General features: G+C 36.8%; 1 protein-coding gene across 5 annotated transcripts; it reads right to left on the reverse strand.

Moving 5' to 3' along the window:
- Cp190 (centrosome-associated zinc finger protein CP190) lies at positions 1–22538 on the reverse strand. Of its 5 annotated transcripts, none has more exons than XM_022080765.2 (9): positions 22457–22538; positions 15399–15591; positions 14508–14635; positions 13858–14103; positions 12726–12806; positions 11319–11625; positions 9787–10158; positions 4438–4749; positions 1–3254 (listed from the first exon to the last, which is right to left on the reverse strand). In XM_022080765.2, exons 2-9 carry the CDS (start codon positions 15531–15533, stop codon positions 1068–1070), a joined length of 3768 nt encoding a protein of 1255 aa, XP_021936457.1. In that variant the 5' UTR covers positions 15534–15591; positions 22457–22538; the 3' UTR covers positions 1–1067. The 5 variants fall into 5 exon arrangements, with proteins under 5 accessions (XP_021936457.1, XP_087204076.1, XP_021936458.1 ...); XM_087347950.1 differs by having other exon boundaries at positions 22412–22493; XM_022080766.2 differs by lacking the exon at positions 22457–22538 and adding an exon at positions 22324–22447.
- Between the last annotated feature and the right edge of the window lie 4798 nt (positions 22539–27336).

The following is a 27336-nucleotide window of genomic DNA, read 5'->3' on the forward strand; positions in this document are numbered from 1 at the left end:
TAATTTGGCTGCATTTTTATTGATAACCATATTCTGGAATACTGGTACATTTGAAAAATAATCTACTCCTGAATAAATAATTTATAATTCTATTTTAAATGTGTGTTAAGTCTAGCCAGAAATCTGTGGTTACAAATGAATTTTCTTTTAATTGTAAATTAAAAACTTGTTAGTTTTTATTTTTATTTCATTTTTCCAATAAACATGATTCTGAGATTATAAACAAGCATACTCACTATTCAAGGAATTGAATAATATCTAATAACCAGTCTGAATTATAGTAATCTGATGAGGCAACTTTGGCAATTATGCAAAATAAGCTGCATCAATTATGGTATTATTAGTAACCATTTAAAATTATACACATAAGGCTCTCCTTAGTACACAATCATTTGGTATATACATATTTTATGGCAGCAAAAGTGTGGTGGTACTACTTAATCAAATTAAATAATAAGTTTTACCTCCACTCTTTTAAAGATCTGTGCACATAAATTCATGAAATCTAGATTTGTGCTACACCATAAAATAATAAAATGTTTTTTTGTTTCTCATATAGAATACGTGCTGTACAAAATAGGTCCAGTGTCTTGTATATGTAGGGTACCAATTATAAAATAATTTATAAGTCAATTGACCAACAGTTGGATTAACATTACATAGTCTTAATAGGACTTAAAAAGTAACATAATTTCAGATAAAATAATCTGATGCTGTATAAAATGAAAATGAAAAAAAAGAGAGGGGGAAATGGAAGAACACCCCCCCCCCCCCCCCCAAACAAAAACTAACAACTTTCAAACTATCACTCACAATATACTTCCACTATATTTCAATTTCAAGGAGATAATCCCATACCAATGATCAGCTTCTAAAGACAAGTTGACTTGCATGTGGCATACTGATATAATAAAATGCAGTGAAGCATGTGAATATCTGCACAACTTTAGTCATTCTATAACCAAATACTACATATATTACTCACAGTCACAATTAATCAATGTATGAAATATTATCCCAATCTGCTATGAAGTTCAGTTTGATTAGTGATAACAACTTAACCGCACTCACTGCTCCTCACTCACAGGACCTCGCAATACTTTTGGCTCTTCCTCAGAGGCAACTGGTTTTATTTCAGACTCTGACTGATGAAGTGGTTCTGAAGAATGATTTTCAACAGCATTATCATCATCATCAAGATCATCCCATTCTTTCATAATATCTGCCATCTGAACAGGTGGCTGTCTTCTTATTGGTACATTACTGGCAACTGGCTTTTTGATGGGAGAATAGGTTTTCACGGTTGATGCTTGCTTTGTCTCATCTTTATCATTAATGTCATCATCTTCAACTTCTTCTTCAACTACTTCGTCCTGTTCCTTCTGCTCCTGAATTATATCTTTTGTTGTAGAGGTTTCTTTCAACTGCACATCTTCTACACTACCTGTTACTAACACTTCTACTTCTTGGTTACTCTCATCAGTTGTCATTTCTTCTTTGTCACCTTCACTTCTATCCAATCCTTCCACATGTTCCACTTGTGTATCTTGATTATCTGATCCTTCTGTTAATTTCTGAATACTTTCTTCAGTAGGTGGTATTTCTTCAATTATCACAACATCACTTGTATTTCTTTCTGAGTCTATACTGTCATTAATAATCTCTTCATCAAGTGACAACACAGTGTCAGTTCCATCTTGAGGAATTATATTTTCTCTCGTCAGAACAGGCGGGATATTGCTGTATTTGATTTCTGTCGGAAGAACGCAGGTTGATTCTGCGATGAGTTCAGGTGGTGGTAGCTCCTTTTCTAGCACAGGCAATTCTGGTTCACTAACAGTACATTTGGCATCATGTTCCTGAGTCTGCTGTGTGGGTTGTGTTATAAGGAACATAACGCCTTCACCATTGCTGTCTCTCATTGGGGCATAATCATGATCAGTCAGAACCATCGTTACCTCATCACCACCTACAACAGATACAGCTACACTGACTGGAGGTGGTGCAGTTGCTGTCTGGTGTGATGGAACTACTATGGCTGCATTTGCTTCTCCAGAGTAATGTTCTAGATCTGATAGAGGACCAGTGTACGACTGATCCTGCTGTTCCTGTCCCTCATCAGGCATTATCTCTGGCACGATGTATTCCTGTAATTCTCCTGTTCCTACACCACTTATGTCTATCTCATCCTTTCCATCTGTTGAAGTTGTTTCTTCTCCTACAATTTCAGTGGAATGCAAAATAAATTCCTGGTTATCATCCAATACTATCACTGTCTGTTCTCCTGTTAGTGTGTCTGCAAGTCCAAGAGATGCTGCAATGCCACTTGCAACATTGCTCAAAGCTTCTGCTTCTGATGAAGGAACCAGTGACTGGACTGAAGGGCCTTCAGCCAGGACAGTAACACCTGATGGAAGCATCACTGTACCAGTACCTGGTTTCTGCACAATAGCTTCAATTACAGGTACCTCTACCACCTCCCCTTCCTCCTCTTCATCTGCATTGAGACCATCTTCCCCTAAAGCATCTGAGGAATGAGCTTCTTCTCCATCTTCAAAGTTCTGCAGGTTTGCAAACTGTTTACGCTTAGCTACCATATGAAGCTTTTCTTCTTCGTCCATTTTACGAATTACCTCTTTATGGCTGGTGCGAATATGTGCCTTGAGATTTATGTTGCGTACAAATGGTTTCTGGCAAAATGGACATTCATATAGTTTCTTTGCTGGATCTGAATGAAGGTTAGTTTGCATGTGGCCTTGTAATGCTCCATTGCTCTTGAAAGCAGCATTACACACTTTGCAAACAAATTCTTTGTTATTAGAGTGATTGTTACGGTGTTTGATGAGAAGACTCTCACTAAGCGCTACATAGTCACACTGATCACATTTAGGAAACTGACAGTTTCGTGGAGGAGGGACACCATGTTTTGTATACAGATGGTACAGTAAAAGATTGCGCTTGCTGGCACGATGGCCACAGTGCTCGCATATCCGAGCATCAATCTTCTCCATGTGCACATCCTGGAGATGACGCCTGTATAAATAATATGTTTCAAAGTGAATGGGTTCTTCATTTGAACCACATGAATGGCACAACCATGGTCCTGTTGTGTTCTCAGCTCCTGATGCAGGTTTCTGTCCTCCAAGCTCTGACAGTGGCTCCACATGACCTCCATGTTTGAGGATTACAGCTGGTTTGCCTTTGCCTGCCACGTCTGATTTTAGGACTACATATGATACTTTTGACTTCACCATCTAAAAAACACAACAAAAACAATAAATAATTAAGATTTCAAACTCAAGAGCATTTTATGTATAGGGGAAACTGAATACAAGCCTATTTACAATATCAACTTTTGGGCACTGTTGATTAAACAGCATGTTTGTTTGTTTGTTTGTTTGTTTGTTTCAAATGGTTTGATGTGGTCCTCCATTTTCGCCCATCTTGCGCCAATCTCTTCATTTCCACATATTTTTTACAGCCTTAAACAGCATACTGTACAATTATTCCAATTCTGTAAGTACATTCCCCTGGAAGAGTAACAAGAGAGGGAACTATTATTTGTTATGAACATGATGGAGAAGTAGAAGACCTCCACCCAGACATGAAAGGTATATTGAAGAAGCAGTCACAGACAGCTGACAAAGGGTGGTTCTTCAGCTAGAGGGTTTGGTAGTTGGTTAACAATTCCTCACCATAAAAGAACATGTTACAAAATGTTACACAAAGTCTTTGGGTATGTTCTAAAGGTAAGAAAGTTTCTGAACAAAAGCTAAACTGTTGCGGCTCACATTATGCATCTGCATGGCCACCTTCAGACATAAGTAGTTAGGTGGCATTTGTGTATCTATCTTCATTCAATGACTGTAGAATGCAATTAAGATGTAACTGCACTTCCTCAGAGCAAGTATGAAGATGAATGTTTTGTGGGATGTTTCAGTGTATAGTGTTGTATAAGTATACCACTGTTCCAAAGGTGCTTGATTTCTTCATCATCAAGGTGATGACTCATCAATAATTCATATTTTTTAAGTCAAAACATTCTCAATCGCATTTTGTTTCCAAATCCTTGCTACTTATGCTCTATTTCACTAGTCGAAATTCTGAATCCCATATACCTATACTGAGATGAAGACAGTCAAAGAAGGATGCATTTTCCTCAGCACTGTTATGTTGGTAATTATTTTGCTGAAAGACATAGTAGCCAACATGCAAAATTTGCGTTCAAAACACAGTCTCCAGTACAAATACTAGCCTATGAAACAAAACATAATATGAGGGTCATAAGAGACATCCATTCTACTCTAACAAGCATATAGTAAAATTTATCAATGTTTTCCTTCACACATACATCTGGTAATCTGAAGAAACAACTGCATAAAATTATTACCAAACTTACATGAAAAGTAAATCACAATAAACAGGATCTCACAGTACCTTGCTTGCATCTCCATCCATGGGTACCACTGGAGTGACCTGAGCTCCACCACGCTGCATAATTTTCAGCCTGATATTTTTGTTGTTCTTCACCAGGTGAGGGTACTTCTTCAATACTTCAGTAATTATTTTTGCATGGTTGGACAGGTTTCCTGCGTTGGAAACAGTTCCTCCGATAGATGCTATATTACTATCAGCACGTGTAGGTAATGGTCGTTGCCCATCATCAGAGCGACGTATTTTAGAAGCACTGGCTGCAGCAGCTGCGTTCTCTTTTCCTTCAGGTGATTTTGCATCCAACAGAAAGCGAACCTTTAAAATGGAAGTTAAAATTTATTTTAATTCTTGGACCACATCTTATTAATTTACATGTTAGTACACATGTTAGCAGAGATAAGGCTCAGATGTAAACTCCACTGATTGTCATTAAGAAATTTCTAAAAGTAAAGTGATTTTAAAATCATTGTATGTATTTTTTTGTAAAATGTACTGAATGCCCTCAGGGGGTTGTTAGTCCCCCATCGGGCGCCTCCCCAGGTTGCGGATAGGGGAATGCTTCCCAGATATGGGTGGTACCAGGGAAATCAAATACCCGGGGCGGACAAAAACTAGCATAGTGGAGGGCAGCAGCGACCACTATTACCAACTTGAAGCGTAAAGGAAATGATCCTGGACCGGTTCGAGGCTGGATTACCACAAGCATGGCTGGAGCAGCTTTAATGGTTGTGGTACTGCGATGTGGAAAGCAAATGGAAAAACTACCACATTACTTTTTTCCAGGACAGCTTCTGCCCAACAGGAGCAGTCACAATATGCATGATGCTTTCTCCAGAGACAAAACAATCCGGAGGTAAACTAGTCCTCCATTCGGATCTCCGGCCGAGGACTGTCTCGGGAGAAGGTATCAGGCAGGAGAATTCTTTTAGGAAATTCACCATAGGAACGTGGAACGTCAGGACACTACAACAGGGAGGAAAACTGGAAAATCTGAAGATCGAAATGGATAAAAATAATGTGTGCATTGTGGGTGTCAGTGAAGTTCGATGGAGGGATCAAGGTGATTTCGAGTGTGTAAACTATCATATGTACTACTCGGGAGGTGAGAGTGCTGAAAGAGGTGTTGCAATAGTGATGCAGAAATGGATCAAGAAAAGTGTAATCAAAGTGCAAGCGTGTAGTGACAGATTGATGTATATCAAGTTGAATACAGAACCAGTGGATATTCTGATAATGCAGGTGTACATGCCAACATCGGATCATGACGATGAAGAAGTGGAAATAATATATGAGAAGATAGAAGAAATCATCAGGACAGAAGGAAGAGGGAAAGTGCAAACCATAATAATGGGAGACTGGAACAGTGTCATGGGGAAAGGAGCAGAAAACAACATTGTCGGCCCTCATGGACTGGGAATAAGGAATAGGAGAGGGGACATGATGGTTGACTTCTGCCGAAGAAATGGACTGGTAATCACCAACACCTGGTTCAAGAAGCATCACAGGAGATTGTATATGTGGAAAAGCCCAGGAGACAGGAGCAGATACCAGATAGACTATATCTTAGTGAAGCAACGATTTAGGAATAGCATAAAGAATGTGACAACAGTGCCATCAGCGGACATCGACTCAGATCATAATATGTTAGTTGCAAACGTCAGCACCAGAATGAAGAAAATCAGGAGTAGGGGGGTGAGGAAGAAGAGATGGGACCTGGAGAACCTGAAGAGCGCGCGAGACTAAGTAAGAGAAGAATTGGAAGGAAAATTAAGTGAAAGTGAAGGCGAAAGCGTTGAAGAGGAATGGACAAATGTCAAGAAGTGCCTAACAGTGACATTAGAAGAAAAGGTTGGTAGGATGAAGAGGATACCAAGGAAGGCATGGATTACACAGGCTATGCTCGATAAGATGGATGAGAGGAGGAGATGGAAGAATATCAACAGTGAAGAGGGAAGACAGAAATATCGAAGACTGAACAACGAACTGAGAAGAGAAAGAGACAAGGCGAGAGAAGATTACATCAACGCAGTATGTGATGAGATAATGACACTCCAGAGAATTGGAAGATACGATTTGATGTATGCAAAGGCGAAACAACTAGGAAGGAAAGAGAACAAAGGAATTCGAACACAGGAAATAGAAGACCCATCAGGAAAGATAGTCAGTGACCAGAATGAAGTTAAAGCTGTGTGGGAAAATTATATTGAAGAGCTCTATGACAAGGCCAATCGACTGGATGAGAAGGAGATGGAATTGGAGCCAGAAGAAGAAGTAGAAGAGGACGACAAAGGTCCAGAGATACTGAAGAGCGAGGTAGAGAGGGCCATAAAGGATATGAGAAGAAGAAAAGCTATGGGAGATGATGAAATCCCATCAGACTTATTGAAAGAACTTGGAGAGAAAGGAGTGAAGGTTCTTACTAGACTCGCTAACAAGATATACACCTCTGGTGAGTGGCCCAAGGACTTTCTGGAAGTAACAATGATTCCATTACAGAAGAAAAAGAATTCCAAGAAGTGCGGCGATTACAGGACCATCAGCCTAATCTCACATGCGGCGAAGATAATGACTAGAATACTGACTAAAAGACTAGAAAAGAAGATAGAGGAAGTGATGGGAGACGACCAATTTGGATTCAGGAGAGGAAGAGGAACCAGATGCCATCGGAGTTATGAGAATAATTTCAGAGAGAGTTCTCGATGTCAAGGAAGAAGTATGTGCCTGCTTCATCGACTGGAAGAAGGCTTTCAATCGAGTAAAATGGAAGAAATTAATGAGGATCCTACAGAGAATTGGAATTGATTGGAGAGATAGAAGACTAATCAAAAACCTGTACATGCAGCAAAAAGTCAAAGTGAGACTGGACTCAGGAGACACCAACAGCGTTGAGATAGGTAGAGGTGTAAGACAGGGATGCTGCTTATCACCAATTCTTTTTAACCTATACGGGGAATGGCTTGCCAAGGAAGCTCTGGAGGGAACAGGAGACTTCAAAATTGGAGGAAGAGTGATAAAGACTGTAAAGTATGCTGACGACTTAGTAGTATTGGCGAAGGAAGAGGAGGAATTACAGAACATGATGGACAAGTTAGTGGAAACAGGTAGAGAGTATGGAATGGAAATCAACATTGAAAAATCAAAGGTAATGAGGATAGCACCGAGAGCAGAACCATTGAACGTTGTAATTGGAAACCAACAGATGGAGAATGTGGAGCATTTCAAGTACTTGGGAAGCATAATCACGACGGACACCCTATGCACCAAGGAAGTAAAAGCAAGGATAGCCATGGCCAAGGCAGCTTTCGTCAAGAAGAGGATACTTCTCACTAGCAAGTTGGGCTTGGAGATGAAGAAGAAACTAGTGAAGTGTTACGTATGGAGTGTCGCGCTGTATGGAGCAGAGACTTGGACACTCAGGAAGAAGGAACAGAAATACCTGGAGAGTTTCGAAATGTGGTGTTGGAGAAGAATAGAGAAGATCAGGTGGACGGATCGAGTGACCAACGAAGAAGTATTGAGGAGAGTCAACGAGCAAAGAAGCATTCTGCAGGCGATTACACGAAGGAAAGCTAACTGGCTGGGATATATTATGAGAAGGAATGGATTAATGAGTGATATCACCGAAGGCCAGGTTGAAGGAAAGAGAGGACTAGGAAGAAGATTGATACAGCTAACCGACGACCTTAAACAAGGAAAGAAGATGACGTTCCAGGAATTAAAGCGAGAAGCCGAGAATAGGGATAACTGGAGAGCTCTTTTTGGGCAGAGCAATGGACCTGTCATAAGACAGAACACTTAATAATAATAAGTACTGAATGTTCAGAATTTTGTTACTTCCACCTTCCAATTCATTATAGCTCACAATCATGATATAAAACATGTTTGATTTTGTCAACTGAAAAATAAATATAATGAGAATAATTCGTGTGCATTTAATGTGAACTAAATAAAGTAAATTTTTATAATTTTCTTTTGAATTTCAGTCTTATAGTATATTAATCACTGCATCACTTACTATTAAAAATGATGATTCATTTCAACTGAAGTCTGCCAAAAAACCAACTTCCAATGGACTATAATCATGAACAATTTAATGATATAACAATAACTTTAAACTAAATGTTTGATAAAGCCAGGAATTGTTTACGTTTCCCAGACCTGGGGTCACATTCACCCGAATTTATCAACATGGATACAAATGAGGACAACTTATTGAAACATTATTACAGTTTATTAAAATTGTTATTAAATTATGCCTACTACTGCAAACAGGTTCACATATGACTTAATAATTTTCCTTTATAAAACTGGTAATTAGTGGGAAACATGAAACTGCTTTTTCTTCAGTAATCTTTCAATATCAGGTTCAATTTATCTTCTTGTGATTCCATATCCCTCCAAGTGTTCATCAGCATGAAGTATCTTATTTCTTCAATTAACATTCTTCATTTAACTGAACAGTTGCTCACAGAGACAAGTATTGCCAGATACTGACATTAATAAAACCTATTTTCTAATATCAGGTAACTATTTTCAGGATGACAATATTATAAAAATGTAAGTATGTCTCACAAAACAAATAGGCAGACTGCATGTGGCCCACCCATTGAGAACACCTGCTCTAAGTGCTTGTTTGGAAAATTACATTCATGTTTGACAGTAACCATAGCAGAAAGTGTATACTGGAAACTTCTCACCACAGTATGTATAATGTAAAATGGTCCTCACTACCCCCATCATTAAGGTGATGATGGAGGCAAGGATCTCTGAAACATTAGTAAGCTTCTACCAGACTACAAAGAGCTACAACCCAGAAGACAGCCACATCGATACACATCGTTTGTTACTGCAGTAACATTTTCTTACTTTCTTTCTAAACTTCCATGACACCATAATAGTATAGAAAATGCTGTAACATAAACAAAAAGACCACTCATAATGTAAAACAGTATTGTCATGGGTCAATCAAAACATTCACCCACGCCCTCGTCCAACTAGGGTCAGCTGCTACTCTTGGAAATGTCAGCATACTTTGTCCTTTCATTGTTTTGCTACTCCACTTTCTTGTGGTCAGTCAGACTGATTCCTATTCAGTAAGTATGGGCCACAGTTGTATGACCTTAAAAACAGGAAACAGGTAGAAAAGGGAAAGCTGTCATGAAAATAATCTTTCACTATCAGTGGGAGTCATCTGTTGCAAGCCTTGGTTTCATTATTCTGCCTACCATGTTATGTCTTACGTTAAATCAGCAATAACAAGTAATGATCTGGAAGTGTGTCAAATATGGGACAACAGTTGGGTTCATATACATATTTATATATTATAAGAAAAAATGGAAATCATGCACTGACCTTCTTTGATGCTACCGAGACAGGTGTAGAAGGAATTGACTCCTCATGAGAACCGTGTGATTTCAAGATTGATTTCTGAGGTGGCAAGATTAGCTGTTGTATTGGCTGGGATGGTGTTACTGGAGATACATGTGGAGATGCTGGTGTTGATGTTGAGTGTGGTTGTGGTTGTGACAGTGTCTGTTCTTGTTGTAAGGTGGTTTGTTGTTCAGATATTCCTTCAAATGATAGTGCACCATCATCATCCTCCATGTCATCATCATCATCAAGGTCAGCTACTGCCAGGTCATCATCAACCTCTTCACTATTTTCATCTGATGTATCCAACAAGTCCTTCCGCAGCCTGTGCTCTTCAACATACTCTTTCACTGCCTACAAACACAATATGAACACGAATAAGACAGAAAGAAATCAAATGACCTGAATACAAATACTGCTGGTTTATTAAGAGCTAATAAATCACATGACATGTACAAAATCAACATGTGTAAATCTAAACAGAAATGTTCTGAATTTAGTCTTCAAAAATATTTAGCAAACACAATCGTTATAACTAAGAGGGATCATATCTCAATTTTGGAACACAGGCAAACACATTTCCTTTATCAGAATTATTCAGTTTACATACATAACAAACACAGCACATTCTTTCACTACCATAAGTAGCATAAATCCATTAATCTGTAAACTAGGAATTAGGATCTAAACAAGGATTATTTCTTCTAAAATCTTTACTGATGCTGTTTCAGAGAACATACATTTGCAGGATTTGACGGTGAGTCTGAAGATTGCTGTCTTTTGAGTTGTTGTGCCATGTAGTCTGGTTGATGTCTAACAACGTTTCAGAGGTCATGCTGCCTCAGTCATCAAGGCGATGAATGAGCCAATCGAGCGGAAAGGGCATCTACAAGACTACATGGCACAACAACCCAAAAGACAGCAATCAACAATACATTTAATAAGAAATTTCAGTATGTAACATCCAGTGCTTGTCAATTCTATACCTTCATGTATACTGCGTTACACTCAGCAGTGAAACTACAATGAATAATACCAGAGAAAGAGCCTCTCTGAACTTAGGTTTGTCCTGCTACTTGGTAATACTGGCAATATATGGCATTAAATACTTTGGCCTGAATGGCAATTAAAGATTAATTGTTAAATGTGAACTGTGTTAAATTAACTAACATTCATACAGAATTAGTGTGTCATTTTTTACTTTTCAATGAAAATCAGTAAAAACCTATTCATGAAAGAACCTCAAAACTTTCAAATTTTTCTAAGTCAGTGGTTCTCGAAGTTCTACTGCTCCTGTGGAACCCTTTTGTTATTAAATCATCTGTACATATGTGGGGATATCTATCAGACTATGAAGTATGGTAATCCTCAGAATATGGACATACACAAAATCCTGCCTCAAACTTTGCACAAATGAGCAGATCTAAGAAAGAAAAGTCTGAAATTTCAGATTTTTCTTCAACTGCATGGAACAGTGAGCTTTCATACAAAATGGTTTATATTTCATCAGTTACCTGGAGATCTAACATTTTGGCTTTTTTGACTGCTGCTTCATCATGAACTGTTGGACTACTCGGCATGCGCTTCATGTTGCTAGCTGTACGACACACTTCCTCAAAGGTGGCAATTCTGTGAGTAGTGTCAACTCGAGGAACAGGAGGCTTGTTGACAGTTTGTATGACAGATTTCACAAGTGGTTTAGTCTCATATGACAAATCGTCAAACGAGCTGCTATATGGTTGTGTGTCCATATTCTCTTCTGGCCAATCAAAGCGAGTTGGGCGTGGTGATTCATCTACTACTGTTGAAAACCTGCTGAAACTGTAGAAGAAACAATGGCACCATAATATGAAGTTTAAACCAGTCACTATTGACCTAGGAGCTGGGTAAAAATGGAGAGAAAAGGGGCTTGAGACTCTTTACAATAGTTAATTTTGTTTCTATCATTCTTCTTCTTCTTCTTACTAAAATTAAACATCAATGTTTACTTTATTGCAGACAGTGTTCAGTACCAGTTTCAACACCCAAGTTACATAAATGAATTTCATCCTGCATTCATATTATAAAAGCCATTTTTGTTATTAGAAAATCTTGTCTGAATCTTAACTAATTTTATTACCTTTACTGCAGGTGGCAAGTACTTCCACTGCACTACATACAAAACCTTAAAAGTGTTAAACTATGCTGAGAATTATTATGATAGAGTAATGCAATGAATGATGTCTCAGCACTTCTGTTAAAACATCGTATGAGCAGCAAATGAGTTAAAATCACATATCAAAATGAAGTTATGGAATACCTGTAAGTGTTTCTTCACACCACAGGATTTATGTAATGTTATTTTAACATGTTCCCAAAAGATGTCCTTTTAAATGCCAAATATACACTGTTGCCACAGGAGACTTGGTTAGAATCTTCCATATTTGAATCTGTTACTGTGACCAAAATACTGCACAATCCACAACATATTCCATCTCCTGAATTTTCTTCCACTTAAAATGATTATCACTTCAAACCAGAACTTACAGAATATTTATAGCAGAAGTATTTCAGGAAGACAGAAATGAACTATGAGAAACATTATTGTACACTGTACTATATTCACCAGAAGACAGCTCTAAAAAATGTGAGGTCAATATTCTTTATGCAGATTGTGTCTGTGGCAGCAAATTTGAACATATGAAGTATCATTTTAAACTTTAAAGACAAACAGGGGGTTTAAGTCTGTGTATTACAGGGCTGTTGGATAGACTTTAACTACTAGGTTAATGTTTTAGAAGTATGCCAGTACAATAGTCAGCTGGATCACATGCAAGCCACAATGCATATGCTATAAAGATACGAGTTTAAAGTACAAGAATGATTATAAAGTTACAATTCATAATTGCAACACTATGAGTACTGTAGTACTTATAACATACCCATCACAATCACTAATGGAAGAATCTTCAAAAAATGTTGAAGAATTTGATGGAACATTACGTCTCTTCCATATGGGTAACCTGCACAAAAGGAACAAGCTCTCCATTAGAAGTAATCAATATACAGAAACTTAAGTACTATAATCTTCATACTGTGATGTGTTGGGGTTGGCATTGTTGAACTGTTAATGACATTGTTGTATTCATGCATTGTTGTATTATTATTGACATTGTTGCGTTTAGCATTGTTGTGTCTACATTGTTGCATTTGTATAAAAGCCGATTGACAATCAATTTCATATCAGACAGAAATATCTTTGCAAAGTTCATATAAAGTTCTGTTCTTTGATATGCAGTGTCCTAAGGGTCAATATTGAGTATGTTCTTACAATATTAGTTACTCTGGGGTGTCTATAATAAAAAAAACTAAACAAATTAAACAAAATACCATATATAATGTCTATACCAAAAATGCATAAAATAGACTCTAATGAAAATTCAAGAAAAGTAGAGATGAAGTTAATCAACAGTACACATTATACAAAGGCTTGAATTATTTTTCCTTCTCTTTACCTTCCTTTTCCCTTTACTTGAAAAATATTTCACATAAAAGTTACACACTTAATGAAATCTAAATATATTCTGTATCATATGAATATTTTGTGCAATGAACTATTCTTTATAAATATCATAATGTCTGATTAAAGTTTTCTGTGAAAAACAAGTTATACTTATTAAAACATCTTCATGTCAAGTACCTGAATTATTATATCGCTTGGTTTATCTGACAGCTAGATAGCTATTAGTTTCTGAACAATGACTATTCCATGCAGTCTGGTTCATCTATGCAGGACTGGAGGGTCAAAGGTTTACACAGAAAAATATAAAATATCACAACTGCATAACCGTTAGAGTCAGCATAAATACAACATGGCCACCTTGTATGTCAGAGATCATTGGGATATATTCACCAAACAAAACATTTTGTGCTTTTTTACAGCAAAATATTTCTTTATACAACACAGGTAATAAAGTAAATGGTTAAAATTCAATTCACCCTTTGTCCAGTGAGGTGTAAGAAGTTTTCAACATACATGTTATCAATGGGAGGGTTTTAAATCACAGTACATACTTGCGACCAGGTAATGTTTCTGGAAGGTCTGGGTCAATCTGTTTTGGTGCAATCTTCTTTCCTTGCAAATTATAAGTGATGGGAACTTGAGATGGCCTCCTAACAACAGGCCTTGCTTGGGGAGATAATGCTGAATTCTGTGCATCCAAAAGTTTGGTCAACACAGTCATATTCATCTGCTGGGCTGTTGTGTACAGACGTCTGTGAAGTTCTGTGCGGAATTCCAATTTCCCAGTGTACATGAAACTGAAATGCAATCAACATAAGCCTTTCTTCCGGGAACAGGTATCATGACAGATCTTACCTCTTATAACAAATGGTGATATAAACATTTTACATACATTAATCTGAAAAAAGGAGCAATGAAACTTTACTACTCTACAAATCTCACTCAGTTCTCACTGTCAATTCATATCAGTACCTTTCCTTAATGCATTACAGACTCAATTACTGAGCTAAAAGTGGCACATTTATCTGCAACAAAAGTATGTCAGACTAATTTAAACACTATGAAATGTGCACAAAATTTCTTGCAGACATTAATGTTTACTTTGGCCAAAATTTTGTGGACTCTGGGTTTTAAATAATTTTAATATGAATGTGAATTCAAATCTCAAGACAAAATGCTACACACAGCAGAAGGTACATACTTGATAATTGGCAGTACCACATCTGCTTGCATATCATCTGGCATTTGCAAGCAGTCCCCAGTGGCACAGCCTTGTTTCTCCAACATCTGGAAATATTCTGTACATGCATTGAGGACAAGTCTGTGAACCTGCAAAATATCACAAAGAAATTATTAAAAACCAAACAGCCAGGTAGTTCAATCAGTATAGTACCTACAATTTAGTCACCCATCACCAGATGCTTAGAATTTGTTTAGTCCCATTGTTTTACTACAGAGTTTTAAGAAAACCAGCAACATCTTCATTGTTACTTCTTATGCACTGAAAATTCGTGTTTCATTAAACTTATTACATTTGTTCTGTTCACATTTTAATAATTAAATTTTAAAAATAAAGAGTATAATCACATGCAGGAGGAATCTACAAATAGAATGAAAAACTGGCAAAAATCAACAAATTAAAGCTCCAAAATTGTTACTTGTTGGACAATTAAAACTCATGGTTCATTAAACTGACCACAAACAGAAAAATATTATCACATTCACAAGGGATCTGCAGATAAGCACAAGGCATAAAAAATATTATGTGAATTTGAAATTTGCATGTGATCAATTCATTTTCATTATTTAATTCACAATTTACTGAATTATATTTGTATAAAAGCAATAAAACTTAAAAATAATACATTTCATGAAATGACTACTGTTTTACTATCACATAAACATAGTCCACACTCTTAAAAGTTAGTATCAAATCCACTTAAATTGTACAGTGAAGTACATCTGTAGGGCTTTAGTACAGTGTCATTGATCCCAGAAAACAAACCAATATCACATTCAAGAAAGCCTGCAAAACATCAAGCCTCCCACTATAGATGCTTATTAAATAAAGAGGGTACATCTGCAAACTAACCTTAATTCTTTCATTTGTACTGAAAAGCAAAATAAGATCACAGTGTTCACTCTTTGAAAACAGCTGCTGAAGTCTCTGGAGGAAGAATATTCCCCAGTTGTCAACTTTAACTTGCTTTATGGTCCCGTCGCTCATGATGATGATGGCATCCTACATCCAAAAAGTAACTCAGCTAGAATGGAGCTTCTGTGATCTATGAAACAAAAAGGAACAAGTCTCAACTTGCTTAATGACTACTGATCTTCCAATGGTACCACAGAGTAGTATTGATATTTTACCTCCATCCTCCAATCCCAACACTAAGCAAAGAAACTTTTATTGCATGGATTTTCCCAATTCTTCATTTGCTTGAAAATATTTTTGTTCTTGTACTCCTGTGTTTTCCACACTGTTTTTGTTCAGAAAGCCCTACTGCCTGAAACACATTATTGTGGAAACCCTGATTGAAACTGAAAGCTCTACATATTTGTTTGACCTTACGATGGTTTAGTGAAGAATCATAAGTAATGCCAATCAAACTCTAGTAACCTTGTTCTGCAATGCTAGTCAGTAAGACCAACAGTGATTCTTCTTAAGGAGGAAGATAAATAAAAAATATATAAAAACCAATATTCAAGTATTGAGATTATTAATTCTTCTTTGCAGTCTTCCTCCTATCACAAAATTAGGTCAATAAATGGGCTGTTTCGGCCTCAAGGTTTTATTTATCTAGTAGTAGTCCCTTTAATGATGTCCAGGTCTTCACCTTTAGAGGAATCTATTAAGAAGTTGTTCTGGGTGTCTATCTTTCATCCTTTAACATGATCTAATGCTATGCTAATTTACTTTTAACTGGGTTCATGTTCAATTCTAAAATATCTTAATTTTTGGTATGATGCATCCTACTGTGTTTTTCATGAATTACATCTCTTCTGTCTTTCATATTCACACACACACACACATATATATATATTTGTTTCATGTCCTGATGAAAGTGGTGGGATAGTTAAAATAGGCCTATTATATAATTCCAAACAAGACTGTCTTCAAACAAAATTTGGTTGCCTAATAATATTCACAATTGACAACATTTTAATAAATGTCTTTTTTAAATTAATGGTTTGTATAAAATGTTACATCCCAAATATGTGAATGTATTTACTTGCTCCAGCACTAAATTACTAACAACAAGCAGCAGAGCCCTTCTTAAGAAGTGGACAGTATAATCAACTAGTCAAGAAATTCCACACATTTTATCGAGTTTATTACCATGTTCAAAAGAGCCTACCACTAGTCCCAACCTCAGCCAGGTGACTTCAATCCACACCCTAATGCCCTATCTCCCATCTTAATACCACCCCCCCCATCTATACCAAGGTCTCCTGAACTGTACCCTCCCTCCTCATGCAACTACTTGTTCCAAGACAGTATTATCTATTATAATTATGCTTAAGATTTAACCTGTCCTTTAAATGTCATCACTTTATTTTTATTCCAGCCAATTTTGTAGTGTTGAGTAAATTACATAATGATCTCCATAAACAACCTTCTGAGTCTGATATAGGTATCATGTCATCTGCATACAAAAGTGTATTAATTGAGGAACAACTTCAGGTAATTCATGCAAAGCATTAGTCTGTTAAAAATGTTCTGTAGAATACTTCCATAGATGGATCAACAGATGATTGTGATATCTACTACCTGTAAAGAACATCACAGGCACACATAAATCAAAATAATCTGTAGGTAAGGATCTGAAATGGAAATGCAGCATTTATGAATGAGCATGATGATCTGAATATGATGCGTAAAATGTACGATATTCATAGAGGACCACTTATTATCATCACTGGAAAAAAATTCAGCTACCAAGTTCAGTGATATCTGATGTCACCTGCAAGACTGGAATGCCTCTCAAAGATATACAATAACGACTACACAAGTAAACATGGTTAAAATGAGACTATTAAATGTAATGCACCTTGACCTGCTAAATAATCATGAAGTGGCAAAAATCATCACATAGCCATCCAAAGCTTTTAGGAAGACACTTACTGCTAAACATACTGCAGAGATAGCAGCTATATATTTATTGTCTTCAGTTCTCACAACACATCCAGAATTACACATAACTGACAACCGGCCCTCTGTCCAACATAGATTTACCAACACCATAGACCAAGGTCCCCCTTAAGAAGCTAATATCAAAGTATGACATAATCAGAACTTCAGTGTCATAATATCATAATATATGTTCCAATTAATAAAATATAAATATTAATTAAAATGTTAAAACATACCATAAAACAGCACTTTAAGGGCTAACATAACAATTAGTATTTTTTACAAGTCATTAGTACACTTTGTGAAACAAAAACAATTATCAAGTGTATGTACCTGCAAATAAAATCATTTGTCTATAGTCAGATTTGAAGACAGAACCTGCATTAACGTCAGTTCCCTACCATTCCAACTGCTCTACAAGAACACACGGGCAGCCAACCAAAGTGCGACTTTCACCTCTGTTTTGCTTTCAGAAGACTCAATAAAGTCATTAACATTAATTCATGTTTTTCTTCAAATTAGGCAGACACATTGTTCAGGTAGCCTTTTTTTAACAGATGTCTGGCATAAATCAGATTAGTTAATGGAAGGTACAGAAAAATATAAGATCATATTTTCCAAGAATTACGATACCAGCTGCACGCTTACATCACTTCCGGTACTGGACTTTGAATATGTCAAGAGTTTGATTTTGTTGTACACGGTGTACATGCATGATGTTTTTCTATAATTATCCATTTATAATACAATTAGAGAAACGATCTACTATTCGCTATAAATCATATAAAATGTTCTTTCAAACGATATAAAAATATACCTCACAATTTATAAAGCGACAGAGCTGTAAGTGGTCACATGTTACGAACATTGGAAACTAACTGCAGAGAAAAGCAGTATCTGGTATTTTGAAAATTGTCACAAGTGTCACTCACCCTCTGTGCAAAAAGGAATTCTGGGACCACAAGAACTTTGAAAGCTGTAACGAATTTTGTAAGAAGCTGCACATTTTTTTAGATTTTTGAGCAGTGGTCACTTATATAAAAAATAATTTTGCATTAATTAAGGTTCAAATGAGAGAAAATGTATAAGTGCAAGTATAATAAAATGTACATTTAAGTGATTTGAAGCTCAAAGCATAATTGTGTTTAATAAATGTAAATGATTTTTTCAGTTGTCTGTTTGATTCCATGTCCCCCCAGGGGTAAACATCTTTTGTGAACCACATGACTAAAATGCAAGTTTAGCTGTCGGTTGTTTGAGTTAGGTTACATGTATTATGAAATTTATATATTTTGTTTACATGTCATGAAAATTGAAATCACTTTAGCAGCTGTGATGAACTACTGCTTTTTGCCAAGATTCTTACAGTTTCAGACATAGAAGAGAGAAAATGCAATCCATGGTTCACTGGAAGAGTTACTTCAGGTAGCTGAACATGGAACACACGTAAAAGATGCTTCTGGTCCATGTGGATTTTTCAAATTTATTAAAATGTTTCCATTACATATCCTAGCTACCAGTGATTGTCACAGAATGTAGTAACATAAGCACTAACCGTACAGAACAGAATGTTCTGGAACTATTTGAGTGTTGAAACATTCATGGTTTGTCCACTTAGAGTCTGATAGTGTATTTTCACCACCAAAGCAGTCTCAGCAATTGGAATAAATGCATGATAACTGTTGATGCCTAGTACAGGTTACACTACATCTAATCGAGACTGTAGATTGACTCTGGTATATTCTACTTCTCTGCACATGAATAAATATCTAAGGGTATCAGTATTTGATTACCCTGTGATTTTCATAAACTTGCATGTGGTACCAGGCATTTGATGTTACTGCCAACACCTTCACATGTGAGGTGGTAAAGAAACGCCATTCTGCTTCTATCCCAAAAACAGTTTCATGTGAACACAGATCTATGAAGTTTTTTCTGTTTGTGTAATGAGATGCTGCCATATAAGATTTTTTTTCACAGTTTATTTTGGACATGAACTTCAGCTCTCCAAAATGTATATATGACAGTCACCAAGATAAACCACTTCTCCAGTTGCAGTTAGATTTTTTAAATAGCACACAAATGGATGTACTGATGCATGCTGATTGTTCCAGTGGAACCCATAAGCTGCATCTTGTACAACAAATAATTGATTTTCAGCAACGTCACCTACAACTACTTCATCACCATTTAGACACCAATTTGTTTCTTAGCCACTGCTCAATTACATCTATGTACACTATACTGTAAAACATAAAAAAAGACAAAGTTCTTGTAGTTCATAGAATTATCTATTGCACACTTTGAGAGGGCCATGTGGCTGACACATATGACAAGTTCAAACAAATTCCAGATACTACTTTTCTCTGCAGTTAATTTCCAAACTTCATAACATAATCACTTACAACTCTGTCGCTTTACAAATTGTGAGGTATGGTTACTACTTCAGAGAAATAATAATAATAAAAAAACAAACAAAGCTCAATGGTAACAGGATAAATGAAAAATTTCATCATAGTCCTAGATGTCAAGGTTTAACAGATGTTAGTTTTTCATGTAATGACAAGAGCAACTGGAAATAAATTGTTAATACAGAACTCCACTAAAAATTCTACTATTAAGATTGTAAGAATGGAGAAACAGCTGCAGTACTTTTTGACACGGTGATGAAAAACAGATAGGTGGAGCATGAAAGCTCATAACTTCCAGCCATGGGACAAAGTGTTGCTGAAGGAACAATTTCCTCCCTTTTTCAAGTGAAGTCTTGTGTGCAACAAAAAACAGTGAGAATGCAATACCACAACAAGCAGAAATAATATTTTCAATGGCATTTTCGAGCTATTATTATGGTAAATTATCAAATATTTTCTATGTCTGACTTGAGAATTTTATTTGTACACAAACAAGTTTCTTTTTAATTGATGAACAGAAATATAAACAGGAAATTAAAAAGTTAATAAGCCAATTTATTGTACTTTCTGGACCACAAGACCATACTTATGAAACAAAGTGGCAGTGCAGAATGAGAAAACAGCATGCTCATAAATAATGGCTTTCTTCATTCTGCTGAGAGAGAACTAAAACACATTTCAGTTGCCATCTCCATGTTCTATATATACTGCACATGTCACATTAGGACCATAAACTATAACAAACTTATCATCAGTTATGTGTGATACTGAAACACATCCCATTGTTTTATCCTACTATCAGTAACTAATGTGGGTATGGTTACAAGTGTGCTCAACAACAGACAAAACAATTTATTTTTTAACCAGTATTACATGGCTCAAATGACCACAACACATTCTAACTCCAATCAGCAGGGAGAATTATGAGAAACATCACTTTACCTTTGACAAATCTGTAACTTTGTGTGTCTTACTGTACCGACAGACAAAGGGTTGTAGTACTTTTCAGCAAAAAAATCTCTCATGATGTAAAAAATATGAAAAATCATCCTCATATACAGTGAACAGATTTGGATGCAAATCTAGGGCACTTCAAAACAATTATTTCTTAGGTCAGTGACCAGTGATTTTAAATAGAGTAAACTATGAGCATAAGGGACTGAAAAAAAGACAATACTGAATCACATCACAACATTACAGAAAGCCTGTGCCAGAGCTCTCAGGCAGTTAGTCATCAGCTTCTCATCACAGAGGCCTGGGTTCATGTCCAGGAGAGTCCATGTAGGACCTCATAGATAAAGTGGCATTGGGACAGGTTTATCTCTGAGTTCTTTGGTTTTCCTGTCAATATAATGCCACTGTTTCTCCATATTCACATCATCTGGAAACTGGACAATGGGCAGCAGTTCCACAGAGATGGTCTTCCCCCTTTTGCAACAATATCAATAATAGTTCTGCAACATATCTACTGCATAAATTGCATATACCAAAATTCTAACTGAAGGTATAAAAATTCATGTTTGCACATTTGGTATTTGCATGTGTAATAAAAAGTCATAAAAGAGAAGGCTGTTAATATTTTGACTAAATCTTATCATTCAGCCTAATTTTCTGAAAACAAGAAAGAATGGTGGCATTATAAATACCTTAATTTAGTTGGTATGCTTTAATAACACACACGCACAAAACAAATGTAATCTTTAGTAATGTGGCAATTATTCACAAAATGGGCAATCTTAGTATCATTAATATATTACAAGAGTTATACAATGGAGAATGAAATGATGCTGACTTTCTATTTGTCATAACCCTCACCTACTTTGCTTGTGATATTTAAACTTCAAAACCCATTTTTATGGCAACTCAGAACAATACAGCAGTCTTCCATATCAGTAAAAATTGAATGAATATATACAGAAAACACACAAAAAATGTAATTTAATAGGATACTACAAGAACATAGAGATCATCATAAAACTTTGTGCATTTACCATTGACAAAAGGTTGTGTTCAGAATCCCACAGACTTGCCATATGTGCTTATCCAATGTGCAAAAGCATATAAACATTTATACACTTAACCTGTATCATGTCAAACAATGAATTTAAATAAAAGACAAACACTCACAGTCAGCATGTTATCAATTCTTGTCAAGCAGAACACTGACCACTCTCTGGTTTATGTACATTTTCTACAATACACAGTAATATAAATGATGGTTTCCTAATTGCTAAATGATTTTATAACCTCAGGAAAAGTACACACAACCATTTCACAAGTGGTGTGCCAGATGAAGGTTTGCATCCCCCCCCCCCTGGATCCACCATTATAAATCCACACAGATAGTTCTTGTAGCCGGATACTGAACATAATAATATATAACAAAATTATACGTCTCACAACATCATTCTATGTAACTACCCCAATTGACATAAATCAGGTGCATTATCCTGGCATGCAAGGTCACTCACAGCCCCTTCCGCGGTGTAGGAATGAAAGTCATCAGAAAGATTGTACGACTACTAATTGTTATTCCTCATGATAAAGAATTTATCTTACTTATACAAATGTCGCATTTGTGTAACGTAATTCAAATATACAGACCAAACTGAAAAAGCTTCAAATATCTGACCCAGCTCCATCTCTTAGCTCAACCTCGATTGCCAACAAGATATTGAACATCATAGTTCCGAAAGCTACGCATGGATAGCGGCACAATTGGTTCGCCCGCGAAAAAACGCATACATTCAAATTCAAAAGCTTTATTCCTTCTTTATGACATCAAACGTTTAATTCCGTTTAAATTCTTTCATACGAAAGAGAACTAATGTAAACGCTATTGTTAGAAACAAATTTCGGTTCAACAGTTTAATTACATTGATATTCTAAGTAAAATCACAGTAAAACATATTGAAGTATTTACTTTGTAAGCATCTTTGTAAAACTGATGCTACAACCAAAATTCCAACTGAAATTTAATTCTAAAATAGATCACCACACTGTGGCGCTGACTTTATCATAGCCGATTCAACTTTCATATTATAATTTCGTTAAATTGAAATGAACATGCACTCAGCACTATCACGGTTGGACATTTATGCCATGTATTTGTTCTAATCAGTTACCACAGATGAGAGTTCATGTACCGGGTGTACAATTTATAAGACTCGGGGCGTGCTTTGCATTGCGTGGTCGGCCGGCGCTCTGTTGGTGTGTGCTGGCGTTGTGCGCGTTCTTAAGTGGGTGACCGGCGAAGCAGTTTCAGTGCCACTAGTAACAGCGAACTACAAATATTTCTCGTCACTAATACATGTTATTACATTAATTGTTCTTACCTTAAATCACAAAAGATGTTCAAAGTGACTTCCTTGTGCTTGCAGCAAAGCTTCACATCTCGTTAACATGTTTCGAAATACTCGACGAAGCTTTTCTTGGGAAATTGCCGAAATGAACTGTCGAATATTTTCTTTAAGTGCTTCTGCAGTGTGCGGATTGTTTATATAAGCTTTGTTCTTCAGCATGCCCCCACAGGTAAAAATCGCACGGGTTCAAGTCTAGGGAACGCGGAGGCCACTGATCGATAACTTGTTCACCAAACACTTCTCTTAATGCTAACATCGACCAATCAGCTGTGTGAGCTGTAGCATTGTCTTGCATGAAGAAACCGTATGTTTTTTTTCATCGGTCATTTCTTGGAAAAAGAGTCTAAGTATAAAATTTACATAACGTTTACAATTTATCCGCACACTGCAGAAGCACTTAAAGAAAATATTCGACAATTTCCCAAGAAGAGCTTCGTCGAGTATTTCGAAACATGTTAACGAGATGTGAAGTTGTCTGCAAGCACAAGTAAGTCACTTTGAACATCTTTTGCGATTTAAAGTAAGAACAATTAATGTAATAACATGTATTAGTGACGAGAAATATTCATAGCTCGCTGTTACTAGTGGCACTGAAACTGCTTCTCCGGTCACCCACCGGAAGAACGCGCACAACACCCGCCCACAACAACAGAGCACCGGCCGACCACGCAATGCAAGCACGATCGCAGCCTCATAAATTGTAGACCCGGTATAATGGAATCATGAAATCAAGTTGTTGTAGATAACCATAACCTTCCATCTAGTGGAGAAAAGAAAATACTATGTCATTGCAAATTGTAGTTCACAGATACATATTTTAGCAGTAATGAAATAGAACGCACATACCATGACAAAACACATACTGAAGTGACATAAAGCAAGATGGAATATATATATATATATATATATATATATAACTAACTAACTAGATGGCTTACCGAACCCGAAGGTTCATCACCGAATTAACCAAAGCCCTCCACCGGACCCTGTCCTGGGCCAACAAAATCCAGTTTCCTTCAACTCCTATCTCGGATAGATCCCGCCTGAGATTATCCTCCCATCTACGTCTAGGTCTCCCCAGCGGTCTCTTCCCTTCAGGTTTCCCAACCAGTACCCGGTGCACACCTCTTGTCCCATCCATGCGCGCTACATGTCCCGCCCATCTCACTCTTCTCGACTTAATCACCCTCACAATACTGGGGGAGCAGTACAGATTTTTAAGCTCGTCATTGTGCAGTTTTCTCCACGCCCCATCGTCTTCCCTCTTAGGCCCAAATATCCTCCTCAACACCCGATTCTCAAACACCTGCAATCTGTGTTCCTCCCTCTGAGTGAGAGACCATGTTTCGCACCCATACAAAACAACAGGCAAGATTATTGTTTTGTATACTTTAATTTTCAGGTTCTTAGAAATCAGACGGGAAGACAAAATACTTTGGACTGAGAAGTAGCAAGCATTTCCGGAATTTAGTCTCCTCCTAACTTCCTCACAAGTATCATTTTGATTTGTTATTGTTGTTCCCAAATATTTGAACTTTGTAACCCTTTCAAAGGATTTATTAGCTACCCTAAGATAATTTTGCCCGCCTGTCTTCTGATGACGAGATACTAACATGTACTTAGTTTTTTCTGAATTTACTTCCAGCCCCACTTGTCTACCAGCCTCTAGTAAAACTTCTGCGTTCCTCTTTATTGTATTTATATCGTCCCCCAATAAATTAACATCATCAGCATATGCCAATAGCTGATGTGTCCCGTTCAATTGCAAACCCTCCTGCCTACCTTGGACCTTCCTGATGGCGTATTCTAGCGCAAAGTTAAAGAGCAAGGGAGACAAAGCATCTCCTTGTTTTAGACCGTTCTTGATGAGGAATGTCTCAGATACATATTTACCTACTCGAATTTTGCTGCAGGTTTCATTTAAGCACATTTTTATTAGACCCACTAGCTTCTTTGGTATACCAAATTCAATAAGAATATTATATAGCACTTCTCTCTTCACAGAGTCATAGGCTTTTTTGAAATCTATAAATAACTGATGTACAGTCCCACCGAACTCCCATTTTTTCTCTAGTATCTGACGAATGCAAAAGATCTGATCAATCGTTGATCTGTTTCGTCTGAACCCACACTGATGATCCCCAATAGTTTCATTCGCATATGGGGTTAATCTTGCCAAAAGAATGTTGGATAGAATTTTGTATGAGGTTGATAGCAGCGATATTCCTCGGTAATTACCACACTCAGTCTTGTCCCCCTTCTTATAAATAGGAATAATTATGGATTCCTTCCATTGATGTGGCATCTCTTCCTTATCCCAAATTAACTGAATAAGCTTATGGATCCTCATATGCAACCCTTTGCCACCTGCTTTAATTAATTCGGCCGGAATCTGATCAATTCCTGGAGATTTATAACTTTTCAACTTCCCAATGGCTAGTTCCACTTCATCTAAGCTAGGTTCTGGCACCAACAGTTCAGCTGTATGCATTTTAATCTGTCTAATATCACCAGTATTATGAACATTTAAGAGCTCGCTAAAGAAATTTTTCCACCTATTCACAATTTTTATTGGATCTGCAAGCAAATTGCCACTATCATCCTTTACCAAATTAGTCTGGGGTTGATATCCTTTCTTAAAGTTATTAATGCCTCTGTACAGGTCTCTGATGTTTTTTTCCTTATTATTTGTCTCAAGTTCAGCAATTTTGCCCTTCAGGTATTCCCTTTTCTTAGTCCTAAAGGTTCTACTAGCCTCACGTCTCACGTTACATAGATTATCCGCATTTGTTTTGTTTGGGTTCTGCAACCATTGAAATTTTGTTTGCTTCCTTCGATCTATTAATTTTGAACATTCTTCATCAAACCACGGTTTATTTTGCTTTCTCCTGTAGTATCCTAGTTTCTCTTTTGCTGAAATTTTGATGCAGTTTCTGACATTTTCCCACTCCCTGTTGATGTCCACACTTTCATTATCCTCATTTGTCTCTAAAATTTGAAACCTATTCGAAATTTCAACTTGATATTGTTCCTTTGCCTCTCCCTCACTTAATTTTTTCAAATCAAATCTTTCTGTGTCAAAATTTTGTTTAGTTCGTCTACTTACTGAAAGCCGCTCCCTCACTTTTGCTACCACCAGATAATGATCAGTGTCGCAATCTGCTCCTCTGAATGATCTCACATCAATTACATTTGTCTGCCTTCTCTTATCTACTAAAACATGATCTATTTGATTGTGTGTTCTGCCATCTGGGGAAGTCCAAGTGTATTTATGAACATCACGGTGTGGAAATTTTGTACTTTTTACAATTAAATCTTTTGACGTAGCGAAGGTCACTGCTCTGACGCCATTATCATTACTAAGTGCATGGAGACTCTCGCTGCCTATTGTGGGTTTGAAGACATCCTCCCTCCCAATTTTTGCATTGAAATCTCCTAGCAGAATTTTCATGTGATACTTGCCAAATGTATCAAATACTGATTCCAATTCTTCATAAAAGCTATCCTTGATATCATCGCTTTTGTCTTCAGTTGGGGCATGAACATTAAGGACAATGATGTCGCACCAACGTCCTTCCAAAATTACGTAAGACAACCTGTCACTAACAAATTCTACTCTCTTAACTGCTGCCCTAATTCTGCTATGAACAAAAAAACCCGTCCCTAGCTGATGATTGTCATTCCCCTTTCCATAGAAAAATGTAAAATTGTCCACTGGGATCGTGCCCTCCCCCTCCCATCGCACTTCCTGCACTGCCACTAAGTCTAACTTATAATTCCCTAATTCCCTACACACTGATTTCAGTGCCCCAGCCCTATATATATATATATATATATATATATATATATATATATAATGATGTTAAACAAATATGTAGAACTCATATTGTTGTAAGAAGACACATGCCTAAGCTGTACTCATAATTTCAGACGCCGCGTAGCCGAAGGCCATATCCAAACTTATAGCGACTGGCCGATATCTGATTTTTGTGGTTATAAATAGTGAAAATTTTCAGTCATTGACAGCGGAAGCAGTATTATTCAAGAGTGACTGAATGTTGCAAATAACTTCAGCCTATTTTGACGATGATCAACTTTTGAGGAATAACCGCAATATACTAC

Source organism: Zootermopsis nevadensis, unplaced genomic scaffold (assembly GCF_977971745.1).
Source record: "Zootermopsis nevadensis isolate Lab colony 2312 unplaced genomic scaffold, Znev_1.0 Znev_ptg000012l, whole genome shotgun sequence".
NCBI lineage: Eukaryota > Metazoa > Arthropoda > Insecta > Blattodea > Termopsidae > Zootermopsis > Zootermopsis nevadensis.

Coding starts and splice junctions, on each gene's coding strand:
- Cp190 (XM_022080765.2), bottom strand. CDS start 15,533: ATGAGCGACGGGACCATAAAGCAAGTTAAAGTTGACAACTGGGGAATA. Junction 10,159..11,318: donor CCAAAATGTTAGATCTCCAG/GTAACTGATGAA, acceptor TTGTGTTTGTAG/GCAGTGAAAGAGTATGTTGA. Junction 4,750..9,786: donor TCTCGGTAGCATCAAAGAAG/GTCAGTGCATGA, acceptor TCCATTTTAAAG/GTTCGCTTTCTGTTGGATGC.